This window comes from Erigeron canadensis, chromosome 8 (genome assembly GCF_010389155.1).
Source record: "Erigeron canadensis isolate Cc75 chromosome 8, C_canadensis_v1, whole genome shotgun sequence".
In the NCBI taxonomy this organism is placed as follows: domain Eukaryota; kingdom Viridiplantae; phylum Streptophyta; class Magnoliopsida; order Asterales; family Asteraceae; genus Erigeron; species Erigeron canadensis.
In genome coordinates, this window is record NC_057768.1 from 1589167 (window position 1) to 1610698 (window position 21532).

A 21532-nucleotide genomic window follows, 5' to 3' on the forward strand; every position below is an offset into this window, starting at 1 on the left:
CCTAACCGATTACTAACCGATTATTACTGTACCGGTTATAGGTTATTATTAACCGTAGGTTAGTAACCGATCATGGATTTCAAAACAATAATCGATTATTAACCGGTTAACCGATAACCGGTTTTTTTAAAGTAAAAATAACCTATAACCGGTTAACCTATATATTATTAATAATATATAATATTATTTAGTTTCTGCTTTTGCTGTGTTCTGTTTCTGTCTTGTTGTGTTCTGTTTCTGTTTGAAAATCAAGCCGGTTTGTAGTTTCTGTTGTGTTTGTGATCCAGCTAATGCTGTTGTTGCTCCTGTTTCGATTGAGTTGTTGCTTTTACTTGCTTGCTGCTCCTGTTTCGGTTGTGTTTGTAATGCTTGCTTGCTGTGTTCTGTTTCTGCTCCAAGCAACTCTAAGCAGCTAGAGTTGATGGAGTCGATCAAATATAAAGAGACTATTATCACAAGTCATTTAATGTGTTCACATTAGTAAGAATTAATTAAGCAACTCAAGTATGCAAGTGTTGTTGTGAGACCGGTTAAAAAAAACCGGAAATAGGTTAACCGGGATCGGTTAACCGGTTATTATTAACCGAAACCGATTACATCAGTTATAGTTTTTTAGAACCCAAACCGGTTATTAACCGGTACCAGTTAACCGAAATCGGTTTTTTTTTTTTTAAAATAACCGGTTTCGGTTACTAAAAAAAATTACCAGAACCGGTTAACTGGTATTTGCACCTCTAACCCTTACAATCAGGGGAGGCCCCGAGGGGGGCAAACCCGACCTCCGGGCTAGGCATATTTTTGAGGCAGCACAAAAATGTTAGAAAATGTCTACATATATTACATATGTACAAATATAATGTGTTATATACTCCCCGTTCCATATTAAGTGTCCTATTTTGACTTTTTGAGTCTTTTTCTTTCCACTTTGACCGTAAATATTTTATTTGTGTTATATAAAACTTGATATAACATATATAAATTGATTGGATTTTAAATGTATTTTTCATTGATATAACTTTTATCAACTAATATATAACACAAACAAAGATATTTATGGTCAAAGTCGAAGGAAAAAGACTTGACCAGTCAAAATAGGACAATTAAAATGGGACGGGGAGTATATAGATTTATAGGATTTGAATAATTAGTTAATGACTTAATTATAAATACTATGATTTTGTTATATTTATAAAGTCTCAATTATAAAAAAATTGTTTGATTCAATTTCACTAATTAAGAGCTAGGAAGATTTTTTTCCCCGACTTGACCTTTGTACTTGAATTCTCGTTTTCCCTTATCACTTTCAAAATTTAGTGTTTTAGTATAATAATTATAATTAATTAAGAATAAAAAAGTAGAGTTATCTCTTTTTCGGGTCAATAAAGTTATGAAATATTTTGATTTATTTATCTCTTATTAGCTCACAATATACCCGATTAAAATAAAACGAAAAAACAAGCTACTAGCTCATGAAAAAAGTAGAGCCAATTAAATCCAGAAGGGACCTTTTTGAGGCCTTGATTGGACATCACATTTAATCATTAAAAGGGTGGTCCATGAGTCTATTACATATGCATATATGATGCATGCACCTTAAAAACCCAACTTGTCATGGTCTACTTGATCATCAACCATTGTTCCAAGTTGCATATACAAACAAGAAACAACCAACATCATCACTTCATTCGTGCCGACTTATCTAAAATACATAATTAACTCCCACACATTGTATATAATCTTTGTTTATACTTTTAAAATGTGCAAATTTCTATTTATTTATTTTTCGATCTTATAATATTAATCAATGGATTGTGTATTCCCTTTATTTATGTCTAATTGTACATTGGATAGCTAGGTTTTACTGATCAAATTAACACAACTACTACACTACTGGATCCTTTCGTCAACAATTAACTATCTGTATTAGCATATTACCGTTGGTTAGTACTAAAATTAAGAAATGAAATTCAGTTTAAGCCATATAATAGAAACTCCCTATTTTAGGTGAAAGTTAGATAGGTTTTTAGGTGCTAGTGATCTATTTTAATTCGTAAGAAAACAGTTTTCATTTTGTTTTTCGGATTCATAATTTCATACCAACTTGATTTAGCTAATCAAATTAAAACAAATAAACACAAAATCCGCTATTGAAAACAGTTAAAACAATGCCCATTAATTCAGAAGAACATGTTTATCATTAATTATTCTATGTTATATATGTTAATCAAATACTGTTGTGACAGAGAGACAGCTTATTAAGCATCAAATAGAGTAGTTGAAAAATGTGTAAAAATAAAGGTCCTACCGGGAGTCGAACCCAGGTCGCTGGATTCAAAGTCCAGAGTGCTAACCACTACACCATAGAACCAATTTTGGAAACATTTCCAAATAGAGTGTATTTATTGACTTCTTGTAACTGACATTGGATTCCATGCTTCAGAGTTCACACTTTTTACTTTGAATAGATGAACCTCCCAAAGAGAAAAATGGAGTTTTTTTTTTTTGTCTTTATATATCTTGCTGGCTTATAGTGGTTAATTACATGCAATATTAATGAATATGAACCATATGGATCATAAACAAACAAACCTTACCAATTATTATTTGTTTGGCTAGAAATAAGTAACACACATATATAAGTATGAAGACATGATTGAATAGGGATGTGTGAACATTTGAAGTAGTTTATTGTAGGAAATGATCATAACTAAAAACAAATTAAACCTCAATAAGCTTAAACTGATAAAACAGAATAGTATTTCTGATATTTTAACACCCATTCACTAAACACTCGTATCTTGTTGATATCAAAGATTTTGAATGATCTCTATTAACACCTTGTGAGAGCTCCCTCCAACTTGAATTGCATTCTTAGCCATTTCCCCAATTTTCCTTGCTTTTTCCCTTACATTTTCATCACCCATCAGCATTGTCACTTTCTCAGCAATCTTCTCACTTTTCACCAATCGCGCCCCTAACCAACCCCAACTTTTCTCCCAAATACCCAAACCCGCGCTCTCCACCACTTCAGCGTTCACTCTCTGATCACCAAGTAGAGGCCAAGCCAACATTGGTATCCCTCGAGCCGCAGCCTCCATCACTGAATTCCATCCACAATGACTCACAAATCCTCCAACGGCCGGGTGTGATAGAATCACTTCTTGGTTCACCCATCCTTTAACCACCATACCTTGTGCTTTTGTTCGTTCTAAAAACGAACCGGTTACTAACTCTCCTAATTCTTCACTGTCTTCTTTGTCAACTATCTTAGTTTTCAACACCCACAAGAACTTTTGCCCACTTTTTTCCAACCCGTTTCGTAGTTCTGTTATTTGATCTTTTGACATTGCAGTCCTGCTTCCAAAGCTCACATATACAACTGATCTTGTTGGCTGTTTGTCGAGCCATGGAAGTGTTTGGTGATCACCTATTTCTAACTTGTGTGGTTCTAGTGGCCCGATAGCCAAAAATCGAGGAAAATCTTGTATAAATTTGCCATTGTTAACTGCTTCAATTGTCTTTGGTTCAAAATCATGAAAAGTGTTTAACAAAATGCCTTTAGATTTGCTTAAAGCGCGAGAGTTTGATACCAAAGTCTTGGTGAATAAATGATTTGGTATGAAAAAAGGAGGTGGAAGATTTGAGTGGTCAAATGGGTCCAAACCGGGTATTTGAATTGAGGTTTCTGCTACGGGTATGGAGCTTTCAGATGCTAGTAAGTACGGTACATAGGAAACGAAACATGAAAATCTAGCTGAAGTCGTAGAAATGACATAATTCGGTACCCCAAGATCATTAGCAACTTGATGACCTCCTGCAGCCGATGTAATGTCAGAGAAAAAGGCAGAAACAGGTGGTGATATGGAAGATAAAAGTGGAGGGAGAAGATGAACGGACCGGATAATGGCTTCAAATTGAACGAAAAATGGGTCTGCAGTTTCGGGATTTGGTGGTGTGTAAGGAAGTAATTGGAAGTCAAGACGATTTATTGTAGGATAGGCTGCAAGGAACGCGATAATGTGTTCAGACTCTGCATTAGAGACTGGTGGTTGGGCCGTTAAGAGAGTCACGTGACAGTTTTGGGAAGCTAGCATTGCGGCTAGGCGCAGGATCGGTGTCAAATGGCCCATTCCTGAACTCGTGAGTAGGGCAATGTGTGGGCTGATATCCATGACACTTGACATTTTTGGCTATGGAGTGTTAAGATTTTTGGTAAATTAAGTATGTGTTGTTCAAAAGATTATAATTAGAGCATAATAATGAAAGGAATGTGGGGTTCTAAAATCCTTGAAGTTGGTAGAGTGTATGGTGGAGATAACAAGAAGACTAAATGCAGACTAATAATAGAGTTATTTCTAAGTAGACTTTTTATTCTCTCTCTTTTTTTTCCATATTAGTTTTTGGTAAAGGACCATCACATTACTACCACACAAAAAGTTCTTTTTTTCCTTTCCATATCAGTTTTTGGTAAAGGACCATCGTGCTGGTATCGTTCTAGTTCAAGCAAATTAAATTCCCCAAGATGTTATATAAAGAAGTTAGCAAACTGAGACCTCTTGTAAGGAAATCGTATACACATCTGAACTTCCACATTTCTACATTTTGTATAAATAACTAGCATTCGTCATTCTCAAGTAAACGTTACCAGCAATATTCACACATTTTTCCTCGTAGTTGCATATAATTACAAAAGAAATGTTATAGTTAGTAGATCCCTACTTCATGTGATGGATGATTTCTGGGTACATCAATTTTTGCCATTCCTAATAGAAGGAAGCTTTCTGTCGCGGTTAACTAGCCTGGCATGTGAGTTCTGTAAGCAACTCTACAAGTTCAGAATTTACATCCTCTTTTTGAAAAATTTGAAAGAAGATTGTCAAACCAGGTCTAATTCAATGGGTCAGAATTACAACCATCTTCTTGGTCGCCGTCGTCAGGATTATCTGGAACAAAGAGTAATTCCACACGAAACTCGGGGCCTGCTATTGATTTAGCCTTATTGGTAACTTTATCCAATTCTGATAACGAAAACTACAAAAAAGGATCCAAAAGCTTATTAATTAGAAGCAGGAAATTTGCAAGATAGATATTAGCATTGAGCCACAAAAGTATAACAAAAACTTTTCACTAAATTGGCATTTGGGTTTTCTCTGTTTTTTTAGAAGACTGGACAAGGTATTTTATTTGTTTCAGTACCTGTAGCGAGCTGTTTTCAATGAATGCAGTATTGAAGCACGCATAAAAGAGACGACCCCCAAGATTCTTTTCATAGAACGTGACACAAACATCTCCGGTAACCTGTTCAGCCGTGATATTAATGTTAATTATTTCGATTAAAATAACTTATTGTTTGATCACTAGGAAATTCTTCATCATAGCATGTCTAATGAAATCTCACCACTGTTGTTGGATTAAAGCAGCAATCGAGGCAGTTATTTTCATCTGTTCCTTCTTGTTCTAACTCCTGCCCAACATTATTTTCCTCGATAAATGAGTGAAAGTGCCGAAGACTTTCTATTGAAACATTGTTTATTTTTCTGCAGACTTTCCTACAATTATGTTCATATGGACGATAACGCTGTCCAGGGACCTATAGCAAAATTTTGGTGCACAAATTAGCTAGTACAAAAATAAGAAAATTACCAAGCATATCCAAATTTTGAACTTAAATATCCAACTTTTTGATTAAAATTACCAAGCATATGTTTTATTGAAAGCATCACATACCTCTTGCATTTCAGACAGAACAATGAAGACTGTTTCTATGTTTCTGGCGTCATAAATTCGAATTTGTTGCAACTCCCTACTAGTTGGTTTAGGAAGATTCACATCTGGAGGGGAACCCTCAGGAAAAGAAAGAGATTTCTGCCAGTAATGAACATAACGCCGTTGGCTTGGTATTGTTACCTGCTCATCATTCGTATATTAACGCCCAGTTTCTCATGATATTTCAACAACATATTAATATTGTAACAACTAATACTCCATCCGTCCCAAAACAAGTGTCCACTTGAAAAAGAATCTAAAGTCGTTTTATGAGATGTCTAATAATTGCATATGGTAGTAACAAGATTACGATATTGCCCTTGTTTTTTGCACCGACTCGCAGAAATCACTTTATTAAAAATTTGTGTCAAGGATAAAATGGTAAAGTTAGCATTCTAGTTTTGGAAGCGGACATTTATTTTTGGACAACCCAATTGAAATATGGACACTTATTTTGGGACGGAAGGAGTAACTATTTTAAAAATCACATTTGCAGATATGTTTGATCAAATGACTTGGCTCATAGCAAAGTCTTTGATTAAAAGTCATTTATTCCTAAAATGCATGAGTCCTTAAAAAATGACTTTTCGAAGTTTTAAAATAGTCTTTCTCCAAATTGCATTGGAGAAGCCCTAATGAATGAAGAGATCATGTAAAGCCATTGTAACAAATTTATGAACATAGAGAACTTACTCCAAGATTATTCGTGGTTCTTTTATCTGCATAGACCTGAAGAGCATCTTCTGCTAACAAGCCAGTGTAGACCAAGTAAGAAGATACCATCAATCCTGTCCGACCTTTACCCGCCTATCGAATTTAAAAAAAAAAAAGTTATAAGTAAACAGATATAATTTGGATGAATAATCAGGAAAACCCTGAAAGTGTAATGCTAGATATCAAAGAAAAATGAGACAAAGCATTTTAATTAAACGATAGACTCTGCAGCTCTACCATGCAGTGAATGACGGCGATATTCTTTGGGTCACTTGAAAGCCACGAATGAACATTTTCACAGAATTCCTTGACCATTGGAAGTGATGGCACATGATTATCGTCGAATGGGTATCTCTCTACTCGACCATCAAAATGGGATGGATCATAGTCTTCCTCTATACATAAGTTATACACCTAACAAGGCATACAAGCAAGCAAAGAGAAGACGTGAGAAAATATCTAACATTAGAAAACTTCAGCACTGACTCTCGGAAAGATTTCTCGCCTTCTTCAGATAACTACTACCTCCGTCCCATTTTGAGTGTTCTACTTTGACTTTCTAAGTCTTTTTCTTTCAACTTTGACCATAAATATTTTTGTTTGTGTTATATAACACTAGATACATAATATATTAATGGATTGGTTTTAAATATACTTTTCATGAATATAACTTTTATCAACTACTATAAAATACGAACAAAAATATTGAAGGTCAGTTTAAAGAAAAAGACTTTGAAAGTCAAAATAGGACATTTAAATTGGGATGAAAATATTGAGGACATTTATGAAAGCTAACCAACTCTTGCAAAAAAAGAAAGAACATCCCTGTGATTATCAAAATTAGTGTATGCAATTGGGAATGGATGAATGATTTGAATACTAAGGGAATGTGAATACACTTATTGAGTTAAGCTCACTAATTAAACAAACGAACCTTGTAATGTCCGCTATGTCTCATTTCCAAAACATCTTTGACTTGCCACATAGGATTGCGATATATGGCTTTCATTCGCTCTGCAGGAAATGACATTGCTAATATACAAGGTGTGACATAAGACATATCGAGATCATATCCACCAACCAGCATCCGTCTCCTTTTTTGAGACACTAGCCTACGTACAAAGAAATGTTTGGACACATAATCGATAAGTTGATACTGGGCAGCAAAAGCATCTGGCGTGTTGGTAGTTCCTGGCAAGAGTGTGGTAGCTTTCATGCCCATTTTGGTCGGTATAGGATACTCAACGCACTCCCTAGATTACCCCAAACACATTGAAACAGAGAAAAAAGTCATAATAGATACAAATCACCATATGGGAACAAATTAAACATTGTATCATGGAAATCAACACAAATTACACAAAACTCATAAGAGCAACTCTATTGATCAGTTCCATTCAATGCTACACATACCCTGATCCTAGAGCTTACACTACAGGTTCCTGTATGCTAGCCCAAAGACTTGTGATGAGGCCCGACATGAATAATGACAATAATAAACAACCCACAGCCTAGGTAAATTACAGACTGAAAATGCAATTGGAATTGAAGCATCAATGGCCCGTATGAATCTATGATAAGCAGATTGGTTAGTTAACCTAGTAAAAAAGGGTAAATGGGTGGGAACCCGTTTTGGTACCCAGAGTGCACATCGCATAGAACTCATGCCCGGTGAAGTGCATCCTCACACATGGAGCACAAGATATATATTTCTCCACTTGCATTTGGCAAGGTTTGAACCTGTGACCTTACAGTTTTCATCTTGTAGACCCATGTGGTCACATAGTGGCGGTACCAGTTGATCTATGATCGATTGGTTACCCTAGTAATTACTTATGTTTATGCAAAAATCTAAACAGGATGCAACCATCCTGACCTGTGCGCCCAATAGTATATGACAGCTATTCGCTCACTAGAAGAACGTACATCTAGTTGTATTGGCTAGTATTCTCTACGATCCATCTATAACTCACAGCTTCAATGCCAATGATTAGTCTCAATCACTAAATAACTATTAAATAAGTTCTATCAACACATTGCTTAATATATGTGACAAGTTTTAAAGCTAACTTGTCACATATATTAAGAGGGATACCATAAACAATATCAATTTTGTTATCAACCATCTACCTTTAAAATACCCAAAATACCCTTAAATTTCAACAAATTCCTAACTCTCACACTAAATCTACCCAATATATTCCTAAAATATTTTACACTCATATTTATCCAAACTATTTATCTTCTTTATTAATTAATTTAAATACTTCCACCTAATATCATTATAATATTTTTAATAAAGCTATTTACAAAAGATACATCCCTTAACAAAAAACTAACTACACTACCATTTACGTAAATTACTTTTAGATTAATAATCACATTGTTACCACCACCGCCACTAGCACCAACCGTTGCCGCCACCGCCGCTGCATTGCATGGGTACCCATCTCGTTCAATCAAATGCATATACAATTATTAATATGGCTATTCTAACGACCATATATATAAGGGAAACAAATCTATATCATAATTGGACAAAATTAATGTTGGTGAATTTGTAATCCAACGTAATTTATATGTAGCAAACAATAAAGGATGAAAACATGCATGTACCAACTCTCATAAGGTGAAAAGAGTTGCCACCTTTAATCCTTTCCAGATTAGATTTCGAAATCCTAAAACCCTAATTAATGGTCCAAAAATCGTAATATGATTTCTTACGATTCTTGGACCAATTCAAAGAGGGGAAATTTTGGGAAAAGATTATTAATATTAAGGTGACCAAACGAAGAAGAACATGCATGCATGGTTACCATGTATATGTCTAAATTAAGAAATAAACATACATTAATGCAATCTAAAAAGAGTGAATTTTTAAACCACATGTTTTTAGGCATCCTAAACGGAAGGTTAGAAAATACAGGGGAGGGACAAACCCGACCCATATCTTTTAAGGGCACAAAATTTTAAACATTTATAACATTAGTCCTTTGTTTATAGAAAACGACTTTTTGCTTATATATTTGAATCCCCTAAGGGTCAGGACTTACGTGGCAGCAGCAAGCTTTAGTAATGGCGGTTTTTAAGTTTAGTTTGAAGATGATGAAGAAGATAGAGCTGATCAATGATCACACATATATATACGTACGCATCTTAATCCTAATTCTATCCTAATTATAATATTAAGACAAGACTAATGAAATAGAGAAACCTCCGATTGAAAGTCTTAACAAACTTACATAAAGTAAGTAATTACGATTTACGGAGTAATTAATTTTCCCCATAAAAAGATACACAATTCTAATATGATAAGTTGATAACTACCTAAATATATGGTAGATGATCTGTACACCACCTGGTTTGACCGTACACCACCAAATGTTCTTTAGAGTGTTGTACAGTACAATACTATACAGCATGTTTGGTGGTGTACGGTCAAAATCGGGTGGTGTACAGATCACTTCCCTAAATATATATACAAACTTGTATCGTAAGTGATTCTAATACACATTCTTTTTCGTTTCTTGTTGAAAAGAAAATAGACAAATGGAAAACGATTTTGTTAAACACATCCATGCGGTTATAAATATAGTAAAATGGTAATATAAAAATAAGATCAAAATGTATCATAATATTTTTCTTTGGCTTTGTTTAGCAAAACTTTTTTAATTATTTTATTTCAAAACCCCTTTGTCATTTGATTATAAGAGCCTTGATCATGCTTGTAGCATTTTGACTGGTTCAATTTGACCAACTTGAAAGAAAAACAATTTGAGAGGATCTCGAACCCAATTTGATTGACTTATATTTAACTAGAACTATACATAAAAAGTGTTTGTATGTGGTTATAAATAAGGTAATAATATATTGTATATAAAAAAAGGTTAAAATTTATCCTTACAGTCTAGGATTGAACAACAACAATTTCGAAGAGATGTGTAGATATATAATCACTCCAAACAGTTTGGACATAGAGAAAGACGGTAAAGAAGTTTGCTGGTAAGACCAAGTTTAAGGTTGCTCAACCACGTAGAAGCATTGATCATAAGTCATAACCGTATGGGTGAAACTTTCCGAAAAGGGTAAATTGTTTGTTTGGAGATTATTGCATGATAGCATCCCAACCAATACTAATCTCTTTTTGCTAGAGGTATGTCAAACAGGAATCGAGATCTCTAAACGTGGCTTCGCAAGATGGTGAATGAGTTAAGGCTTTTGCCGTGTACATGGATTAATATGGACATTCCTTCGACTAGTGCTAAGGGGCTGATGAACTGAAGTCCTCCGGGCGATCTTTTTCATATGGAAAGCCAAGAACAACGCTGCCCACAACAACGTCAATGACAGCAGCACCGAATTGTTCAACTCTATTATTGTAGCATCTTCCTTCTTCTGGATTACTAGCTAATAGGGGACAAGATGTTCAAGCATGCAGCTTTCACTTTAGACATTTGTATGAATAATTATGCAATACGAGGATGTTTGCATTTTAAATAATTTTGATGGTTCTGTTATTTTAGCATTAGCATCTATAAAACAATCGGTTAGTTGAAAGGTTAGTTTTAAAAGTTATGCTCACAATAATGATGTGTTCGCTGAAAGGTTTGGTTGAATGCCAGAAACCTCCTTCAACAAACACCACCAGAAACTATTCTCAATGCCAGCTATCCATTACACGAATATCACACGACCATGCTTACTTAGAAATTCAAAATACAAAAAAGAAACTGATAACAAGTAGCGGGTGGTTAACTACTCGATTGTACTTACTATATGAAAAATGATCAGTTTCAATATCAAGCAAACCATTTTAAACCATTAGCCTGCCCACCCGTGTTACAAGCTCCGGGCCTGTATATGGCCAAGATAACTTCAAAAAGAGATGACATTCTAGCAACTTGTACATCATACATTAGAAGCTATAGATTGGTCATTTTTTTGCTTCACACCAAAGGATCGATATATAGCTAAAACAACTTTGTTGAATAATAACATATAACTTATATATACTTTATGCATCAAAAGTTGCACCGGCTACTTTAAGGCCATCTAACATAAAAATAGTCAAGAAGATAGTGACTTGTACCTTTCGCATTCCGGTTGTAGGTTGCTCGAGTTTTGATCCTTTTTGCTTAAGGAAAATTGTTTGAGCCATGAAGAAGAAAAAGAGCATCCATGCAAATGCAATGACTCTGTCATATGCTGAAACATATTCCTCTTAACATATATGACTGAATCCTCCAATGATGAATTGTACATTGTGCATAGATAATTGTACATTACTACGGATCCTATGATACTCCAGGAAAGAAATATGCCCTAGTTTTTGTTCAATACTCGATAGAGATAATTAGTAAAATGTACAGCTGTTCTGATGAAACTTATGTGCACCACCAGTCGAGCAACATGCTGAAAATATATTCAGACAGAGCCAAATACACAATAATGTTTTGACCTTGTACATTAAAATTTGTACATAAATGATTTAAATGCTCACGAGTCAAATTGCACTATACGGAAACTTCAAGCATTCAACAACATAGAAGAAACTATATGTTTTCATTTAGATTTAATCACAGTTTGTTTCAATCAACGACTATAAAGGGAGTGTTTACAAGTATAAATCCGCAAAAATTCAACAAATTATGCAGAACATGAACCAGTAAAAAAAAAAACTGTATAGATACAAATGTATTATCTCACCAATTTTGCTGCTTTATTTTTCTGTTTTCTTTGTCAATCTCAATCCAAACCATTCATTCAACAGCATCAGTATCTAATGCAAACTCCAGAATGAGTTTATCTGCCACGGAATTTAAAGAAGATCTTATTTGAAGGAGACAAAATTACAAAAAAAAAAAGGGATATAACTGTTAAAATGTACCAACCAACCTGCAAATAAAGATGCAATGGCTGTGCCTGAAGTTGGTTCTCATAATATCACGCATAAACACTTGTTTATCTTTGGATCATCCATCACTTTCTTTTCTGTCGAGTTTCAAAAAGAATTCAGGTTTTCACCTCAACAGAATAAGCAAGATTCACTTGGGCTTTGAGGGTCAAACATCTGAGGTGCTTTTTTTACACCGTAATACTAATAATAGAAATGAAGGTATTTTTCGTATTATTTTAACGCTTGGTCATCGGTCCAGGTCAAACCATTTCCAAGCAATAAGTTATTTGTTAACGCAATTTACTCCCATGATCCCATCTCAATATGGCGAACATCAAGCAAATAGGCTATAATCACATTTTCATTTTTCACAAACATCATAATAACGTTAAATGTAAAAGCAGGTTGTAGGTGTTGAAAGCTATAGTGGCGTAAACCTATGTTTGGATGCATGCAAAAGTGGTTATTGTCTTATTGATGCAAATATCAGTTTCTTGGTGTTTAGAGAAACAGATTATGATCTTAATTCTGATTTTTTAAGACACATAATCATCCTATTCAAATTGCTCATCTCACAACCCTTAAGCCTTTGCTACTATGCTTTTTTTAAATAGACTAACTGTACCTTTTCCTTGAGGTGGTTGGCTAACAACGACATGCATAGTCGTAACTCCACCAGGAACGTCACACAACGGACTTCTGCATTCGCCTACCGTTCTATTGTTCTCCAATATCTTTCCCGCACTAATTATCTTTACATCTTTTACCGACTTTGGAGCATTATCCTTATCTGTCAAATCAGAAAAGATTATGTTTTTCCCTAGGATAGCAATCATCTTCTCATAGCAATAAAAACAAAAACTTCACAGACGAAGCTCAAAAAAAGCTTTTCAACATATCAATGAAATGGCAAATCCATCCCTCATATCTTTATAACAAAATAGCAACCTCCACAGTTCAAAAAACACAAAATATCAAGACAATATATCCCATTCCGATGGACATATGGATAATGGGCTGGAAGGGGCAATATTACGTTCCCAAGCTTTAAAAAGGTCATTTCCAATTACACAAAGTAATACCTCAAAACACACTCTTACGCTGGAAAGAATAGGATAACCACAGTTGCAACTCTGCAACCAGGAACAGGGTCAATTATAGGCTAGCAGCTGTAGATGCTTCCTTCAGTTTTTCTAGTTAAAGGGGATGTTAAAATTTTATTTAACATCATAGGTACAAATAGCTTATAAATTTCGCTCTCACTCCTTGGCTCCATTACAGCTTACAGCCTAAACATACTAAACAAGCTTGATGGTGAGAACTAGTAAATAAAATAAAAAGTAAAAAGGTCCAAGGATATTTCCAAGGTTTCAGTTTGCAGCAACTCTAAAGCCTAATCCACCTAAAATCATATTAAAAGTAAGAAAAATAAAACCATAAACGGCACCATTACTACTGCTAGATACAAAACATCTTGAGCATATGTATTTAGTGCACCTTAAATATAATAACAATCATAAACACATATAATAAAATCTATACCAAACGGAAACATCACTTTCCTACAAGAATCGTGAAACAAATATGCTTACAAAACATTATATAACGTGTTGTAACTTTTAAATACCGATACTTAACCAAAAGAGACTTGACGAACCTTTGGGCCATTGAGAAAGGATGCTTTCTTTCAAAGTTGCAACACTTGCTGCTGCTGGAAAGCTTTTAGGACCAATATCCGATCCATCAAGCAAACGAAATTTTATGTCTAAAGAATCTTGAACTCCAGACATCTTCCAACTTTATCTTTACCAAAACTTATATTTATCAAAACACTTCAAATCTTTACTTTTTCCAATATTCTCAAATCAAAAAGAAACAATCTATATAATGAACTTATAATTACACAACCCAAGTAGCTATACAAAAAGGGTCTTCCTTTTATCAACACCCATCAAGTCAAGTCCTCACATCTGAAAATTTCCATATATTTGATTTTAATTATATATTTGCAATCAAGAATAAGTCAATCAATTTCAATTATATAAACACAAATGAAAAGGAAATAAATAACAACTTACCAACCAAAACATGAATAATTGTAAAGCATCAATCAATCAACTGAATCATAATAAGGCCTAAAATTTGCAAGTATATGGCAAGAATCAATCAACCATAAAGTTCATATAAAAATCAAAAAACCATAATTAATTTGATATGGGTATTTCAAGAAAGTTCATATAAATTAAAAAGTTGCAATCTTTTTGATATTGGTATTTCAAGAAACTAAAAATTTACATAACTAAGGAAGATTTAGATTCAAATAATTTAAAAATTTGATATTAGTATTTCGTTTTTTTGAACAAATAAAACTAGAGAAAGAAAAAAACCTTGAAAAATCAGATGAGCTAATTGATCAACAAAGGGTCAACAACCACCAAAGAAGGTAATATCATCCACTACTCGAATTAAAATATCTTCTAAGTGGGTATTGTTTATGAATCAAGTCAAGTGGAAACCAATAATGGAAATAATTAATTAAACAAAATAAAAAAACTTTATTTACATTTACTATGAGGAAGTTGATAGTTTGATACTAGCAATACAAGAATAAATCTACCACACGACACATATTTGTAAAGATATAAAATTTATATATTGTGATTAATTTATACGAGTATTTTTTATTACCTTTTTCATTTCTGAAGACGAATTGATTAAAAGTAGATCAAGCAACTGATTAGTTTAGTTGTCCATTTCTGTTTGACTAGAGTAATTTTTTTTACGTAATATTATGATTTCATTTAATATCTATACTTCTATATCTATACTATATTATAAAAAAAATAGTCCTTTTTATTTTTGGTGATGTTAAAAATATGTAATATTTTCACTTAACACCTCTTAAAATATTTTCATATACACTATCCTCTTAACATTAATAATTAAATTACACTGTTAGTCTTTTATCATTTAAAATATGTCCATTAACTTTTTACATCAATTATATACACAACTCACCGCCGCTCCGCCACCAACAGTCGTCCAACCATCACACCGTCACCGTCACGACCACCGCCGCATAGCGCGGATACCGTGCTAGTGATTTTTAAATGTTTTAGTTTTGCTATATAAAATAGGTGGTGACGTAACTTATTATCCGTTTGTCTTCTATTTGTATGTACTATATTTATTAAATGAAATGCCGGAATCTCCTATGTCTCAGAAATAAAAATAAATAATCATAAGAATGAAAATAATCCTTATTTGGCTTTGCTTCCTGTTTTTATGTATGAGTTATTTTCTTTTAAGCCCTTCTTGTTTTTATCTGTGAATAATTTTCTTTTTCTAAATACTTATGAGGAAATTAGAATTATAAATATTTTAAATAGGTTTAAAATAGAAGAAACTTTGTTGAAATGTTGCTTGTATCAAAAGGAATAAGTAATGATTCTGGATAGCCTAAAGATTTCTTGTCATTTGTTTTCTTATATACCATAAAAATGTTTTGATGGTATTCTACTATAGAATAGTGTGGCATATGTTTAATGTTGTACGACTAAAAAACGTAATGAACATATCGTCTCTCTTGGTTAACAACTTACCAAACAAAATGTGTTGATTATATATTGAAAAACGTGAGCATGTTTACCAAGTTATTTGCTCAATAACCAAGTGAGCAACTGATAAGAGATTGATCACAAAGTTGTAACATATGATAAAAATGTGTAAAATCTTTGAACCCTTTGTGTTTATCCTCATTAGGCCCGTGATAGTTGTATGAATGATTTCAATCTACCAATTGTTTTTACTTGTTTCCGTCAATTATTCCAGCAATGACCATTTCAATTTCAAATGTTTTGGTTCTGACTATCATGGAATATATCCTACTTAAACTATATGTTAGTAAAAAATTGAATTCATTTTTTTTATCATATTCTTTAACGAGAATAATCTTCATCTGGAAAGAAACCAAACCATCGAAAACAAACATAAAGATCTTACTCATGTAATGGTGTTTTTGTCATACCCACCAAATGAGTACCAGTTACTTGTAAGCAAAATATTCATATTTCCTTATATTTTTTTGCTCCCAATTGTTGTAATCTGATAAATTTAGCCAGGTCTGAAATAAGCTAGCTATTGTGTTTCGAAATACCAAGTTCACATCACAATTTAGAGATGTGGGTTCAAGTCAAGATTTCAGAGACATGTTTGTTTTACAATTTTGAGTGTGTTTCAATGGTTTATGGCAATGTCAGGTACCTCAAGGCATGTCTTCAAAGTTAAAGGTTTGCCCCACACATGATCAAAAAAGTTGTGGTAGGCATAGACAGAATAACCACAAATTGCAAGTCAACTTGTGCCTTGTCAAGCTATAACATTTATAACATAAGTTCAAAAACAAAAAAAAAAAAAAAGAACTTCATTCAAAGTCAAAAACCTTGATAAAAAAAAAAAAAGTTCTGCACATTATAAGTGCATCTCAAGAATCATGCATGACAACCACCAATATATTTTAGGAAAAAGTTCAATTCCCCGACTAAAAAGGTTTCTTTGTAACAAAGTAATAATACGAAGATCTATGGTCTATTGTTGACACAATTATGTAAAGTATATGTTATGTCACATCCTATGGGTTAAGGTATACCTTGGAAGCTTAAAAAAGGGAGGATGTTGCGTTAAAGGTAAAAAAAAATTGATCCTCTTGTACAAGTGATCTTGATGTAGATTCATACTCTTTCTCAAATGGGAAAGCTGCAGAATGAGCTTTTAGAGTACTTTCATTCGCCGATTTGGCTAATATCATCTTTCTCTGTTCAACTGATGTTGACAAAATTGGCCATGTTTTTGCTTACTCACACAACTTCAAAATTTAACCAGTATTCTCGGATATTACAGTTCTTGACAAAGTCATTGAAGTAATTAACATACTTTGACCAAAAAGGCCAAAGATGACCAAAAATTAGCAAACACTTAAACAAAATATCATTGTTGTTGAAAGTAATTCTCCCTCTTCTCCTTATAGAGAGTCATTGAGAGTTCCACTCTAGTTTTTCTCTCAGATCAAAAGTATATGAGATCAAGACTATTCCCTATTTGGTTTGGCTCCGTCTTGTCGCCGAGATATTTTTTTTCGAGGGTTAAATCATAGGCTGGAGGTTGTTTCAGAAACAATATCTCTACCTTTAGATAGGGATAAGGTTGTTTATATTATAATCTCTTAAACCGTGCTTATGTGAGATTGGATACCGTTGATGTTGTTTGACAAAATATCATTGTCATATGGAACTAAGGGCGCGTTTAGTTCACAGAATGTTTTTGAAAGAAATTGAAATTTGTTTGAATGAAATTTAACGGAATGTTTTTGATTTTTCTTTTTTTAATATTCAAGATTCCTTCCTCCAAAAGAAATTAATTTCAAGATACAATCCAAACCTATAAAATATTAAACACAATGAAAGAACCTTGATGACTACACCAGTCTGGTCATCAAACTCATACATAGTACAACAAAGAGACAACAAAAAAAAAAACACCTCAACTATACTCTATACATACATAAAACCCAATGGTAAACTCATTTTGCTACTAAACCCCTTTTTTGAGTTTTTTCCAAATACTACAAAGAAAGATTCCCAGTAGTATTCTCAATGTCATACCACCACCAATGCCACTGTCACTCCACACCCCCCACCCCCACCCCCACCTGCCACTGTACCATGTGCTACACCACCACCACACATTACTCTTCACCACCACCACAACCACCTAATCCACCACTACAATACCCCCAAACCCATCATCACGCGCCACCACAAGCCCATATTCACGCGCCACCACATACCCATCTTCACGCGCCGCCACAGAACAACTTACACCCGCCACCACAAACCCATCTTTATCAAGAAAACCGAAAACTGTCACTCAATGACCCAACTGTATCATCCCTGATCCACCGCATCTCCGCCCTGGAAACCTCCCTCCGCCGCCGCTCAAAACACTCCCTCCGTGACGCCGCCGCCCGTACAATACAAACCCACTTCAGAACCTTTCTTGTCCGGCGATCCGTAACTTTACGCAACTTAAAGGATCTTGCTTTCATCAAATCATCACTCAATAAGCTCAAATCCTCTGTTTCTAATAAACCCCATTTCGATTCTTATCTAATTTCTCGCCAATCTTTAAATTTGCTCATCAAACTTGATTCTATTCAGGTAATATACATATAATATATATATATATACACATATATACCTATTTATAATATAATTAATATTTTACTACTTGTTAACCATATCCATATCCGGGCTAGGATAGCAACATCTAGTTATTATTTAGTTTATGTTAATATTAATTTTTTGCATATGAGTTGATTAAATTTTTGTTATTATTGTATTTTTATTAATTAGGTAATTTTAATATTTATGAATGTATTGCAGGGTAGTGATTCAATGATTAGAGATGGGAAAAGATCAATTACTAGAGAATTGATTAAATTTATGGATTTAATTGATGAAATTTGTATGGAAAGTCCGTTAATTTCGGTTAAAAATGTTAGATTTAATAAGAAAAATGGTGTGGTTTTGCAAGCAGAGAAGAAAATTAGGGTGTCTAGTGAAAATGAAAAAAAGATATCTGAGATTTTGAAAAATAGAATTAGAAATAAAAATAGGATTGAGGGTTTGTTAAAAAGTGAACCGAAAACGAAGAAAAATGTGAGATTTGATGAAAATGGGAATGTTTATAGATTAATTGAAAGGAAAAATAGTCATGTCTCTTCGAGTGATGGGAGTGAAGAAGAAGAAGAAGAAGAAGTTGTTGAAGAAATCGGTGTTTCTTCTAAAGAAATGGAAGTGGAAGTAGAAAACGAAAAAGAAGATGAGTCGTCTTTGGAAATGAGTGAAAATGAGATGGATCCAAGAAAGAATTTGCAAACTAGGATTGATGATTTAACGAAAAAGATTCAGCTCAGTCAAAAATGTGACGATGAAGAAGAAGACGAAGCAGATGATGATGGAGATGATAGTTTTGTATTCTCTGCGCCATTGCCAGCGAAAATGGAGTATCGAGTGGATTCAACGAGCAAAAAGCAGACTGCAAAACAATAGACTTGGATTTTGGAAAAGCATTGTCGTAGGAGGTATTCAGCTTTCTTTTATTGCAGTATTTGACGGTTTCTTTCCGATTTTTTGTTAGCTGTTATTTGCCATTGTTGTTAGGGTGCTGTGGTTTGTTGTTTTGAAGTTGGTAGGATATAAGCTAATTGTTTAGTGTTTATAGCCTGGACACAGTTTTCATGTAGATTTTTGTATTGAGGATGCTTTGTGTGGATTTAGTGCAGAACTTTTGTTGATTACTTTGTTTAAAAGTAGTTATTATTGTCTGATAATTTTCATTCATTTCCTTGTTACTTGTTAGTCATATTGTATGTACAAAGATATAATAAGAGCTGGTGAGGTTCCTGCAGGTTAGAACTTAGGACCTCATGGATGAATAAGATAGAACATGAACATCACTAATTGCATAAAGCAGTTAGTTAGGTCTTGGGTTTCCATTGTGAAAGCCAAATATGTCCTTTTCTTCGAAGAAGGTAATGCGCTCTTTCATTTAAGATCACGATAATGACGCAAGAACAAACACACGTCGATGATGTGCTCTTTCATAAGATCACAATAAGGACGCTAGAACAAACATATATTGAGTTCTGGTATCCCACACGTAGTGTATATGTTGAAATTTGTTTGTTACCTTCATTATAGGGAGTATACCAAATCTATGTTGCAACGGCTGTACAATAATTCATATACTATATTTGTATCTTGAATCACTAGTCATACAACATGTTCATTAGTTTCTAAACTTATGTATAAAGTCCCTTTTGATGTGTACATTCATTGTGTAATAATGCAAATATAAAGGTTGCTCCAATTGTGACAAACATCACTTGTTCGTCAATTTTGCCACATCAGCGTTCTCTTAGCACTTCTAAACGATACATTTCCGGCAACAATACCTAACCAGTTCCTTTAATCTTTTATTATTATCAGTTCCTTTAAACTTAATCTTTTATTCTTACCAATTATTAAAATAACATAAATATATATATATAGAGAGAGAGAGAAAAGTGAGTATGGGGCTGTTATGTACCCAATTTGGCTGAAAAACCCCTCACATACTAATATTTTAATATTTTAAATAAATGTTTGGCCCCCCATGATTTTTATGGTTTAAAAAAAGGTATGTGAGGGGTTTTTCACCCAACTTAAGTGCCTAACAGCCTCATATTCCATTCCCCCATATATATATATATATTAATACTAATTATTATAGGGGATAACATATGTACTGTGGGCAGCACATATGTTGGGTTCTGCATAGGTGATAATTAGGGGATAGTTTTGTGTATTTATAAAACTTAAGGGTTTAGTTTGTAACTCATTTAAAATTTCTGTTCATACATAATATTGTTGTACCCATCATTTACCCTTTTTTTTAACGGCAGTGGCCATCATTTACCCATTATTATATATATTAGGGAAATGCTAAATACAGTCCTAAGGGCAGGGTTGTATTTAACGTGCATAAAAAAACTTGTACCTTCCATATTAAAAGCCCGCCCCCTGATTTTCATGGTAAATGTATAAAAAATTTATGCACTTTAAACACAGCTCTAAGGTTATATAACTTTATATAATAATATAATTTAGCAAACCCCTATATATTATTATATAAAGTTATAGACATTCCTAAAACTGTCAATCTGTCGTATCAACAAAAAATTTCATACTCCCGATTAGGGGTTTTATCGAGCCGACACAGTGCCAAGCTCGAGCTCGACTCGATTGTAAAACTCGAAACTCGACTCGAGCTCGATCGAGCCTTTATTTTCAAGCTCAAGCTCGCCTAACGTGTCGACACTTCCGAGCTCAACTCGGCTCGACTCAATTAAGAATTAAAATTAAGTTTTAAATCAAATTAGTCTCGTAGGCTTGACAATTTCTAGCTCGTCTCGATTAAGCTTGGCTCGGTAGAATAGTAATTATGTAAAAATATATAATATTCACAGGTAAAAATGTAAATAGACACAAGATCGATTAAACTCGCGAGCTTTTCGAGTAGGCTATATTAAGGCTCGAGCTCAACTCGAGAGTATAC

At 33.7% G+C, this 21532-nt stretch overlaps 4 protein-coding genes and 1 non-coding gene across 5 annotated transcripts; 1 reads left to right on the forward strand and 4 right to left on the reverse strand.

The window, feature by feature from the left end:
* Positions 1–2296: 2296 nt before the first annotated feature.
* On the reverse strand, positions 2297–2368 carry TRNAQ-UUG. Its single transcript has one exon. It is a non-coding gene; the product is annotated as a tRNA-Gln (tRNA).
* Positions 2369–2636: 268 nt separating this feature from the next.
* LOC122578608 (UDP-glycosyltransferase 708C1-like) lies at positions 2637–4288 on the reverse strand. The gene has a single exon (XM_043750602.1). It carries the CDS (start codon positions 4182–4184, stop codon positions 2808–2810), a length of 1377 nt encoding a protein of 458 aa, XP_043606537.1. The 5' UTR covers positions 4185–4288; the 3' UTR covers positions 2637–2807.
* A 393-nt stretch (positions 4289–4681) lies between these two features.
* Positions 4682–7713, reverse strand: LOC122578609 (phosphatidylinositol 3,4,5-trisphosphate 3-phosphatase and protein-tyrosine-phosphatase PTEN1). The gene is made up of 7 exons (XM_043750603.1): positions 7415–7713; positions 6718–6894; positions 6460–6573; positions 5728–5907; positions 5399–5590; positions 5197–5298; positions 4682–5031 (listed from the first exon to the last, which is right to left on the reverse strand). Exons 1-7 carry the CDS (start codon positions 7700–7702, stop codon positions 4888–4890), a joined length of 1197 nt encoding a protein of 398 aa, XP_043606538.1. The 5' UTR covers positions 7703–7713; the 3' UTR covers positions 4682–4887.
* Positions 7714–12023: 4310 nt separating this feature from the next.
* Positions 12024–14879, reverse strand: LOC122578428 (membrane-anchored ubiquitin-fold protein 1-like). Its single transcript, XM_043750388.1, has 6 exons — positions 14764–14879; positions 14455–14511; positions 14034–14346; positions 13002–13166; positions 12376–12471; positions 12024–12286 (listed from the first exon to the last, which is right to left on the reverse strand). The coding sequence occupies exons 3-5, from the start codon at positions 14164–14166 to the stop codon at positions 12416–12418; spliced, it is 354 nt and encodes a 117-aa protein (XP_043606323.1). The 5' UTR covers positions 14167–14346; positions 14455–14511; positions 14764–14879; the 3' UTR covers positions 12024–12286; positions 12376–12415.
* A 3041-nt stretch (positions 14880–17920) lies between these two features.
* On the forward strand, positions 17921–19745 carry LOC122578835 (BAG family molecular chaperone regulator 8, chloroplastic). The gene is made up of 2 exons (XM_043750883.1): positions 17921–18591; positions 18817–19745. Exons 1-2 carry the CDS (start codon positions 18028–18030, stop codon positions 19483–19485), a joined length of 1233 nt encoding a protein of 410 aa, XP_043606818.1. The 5' UTR covers positions 17921–18027; the 3' UTR covers positions 19486–19745.
* The last annotated feature ends 1787 nt before the right edge of the window (positions 19746–21532 follow it).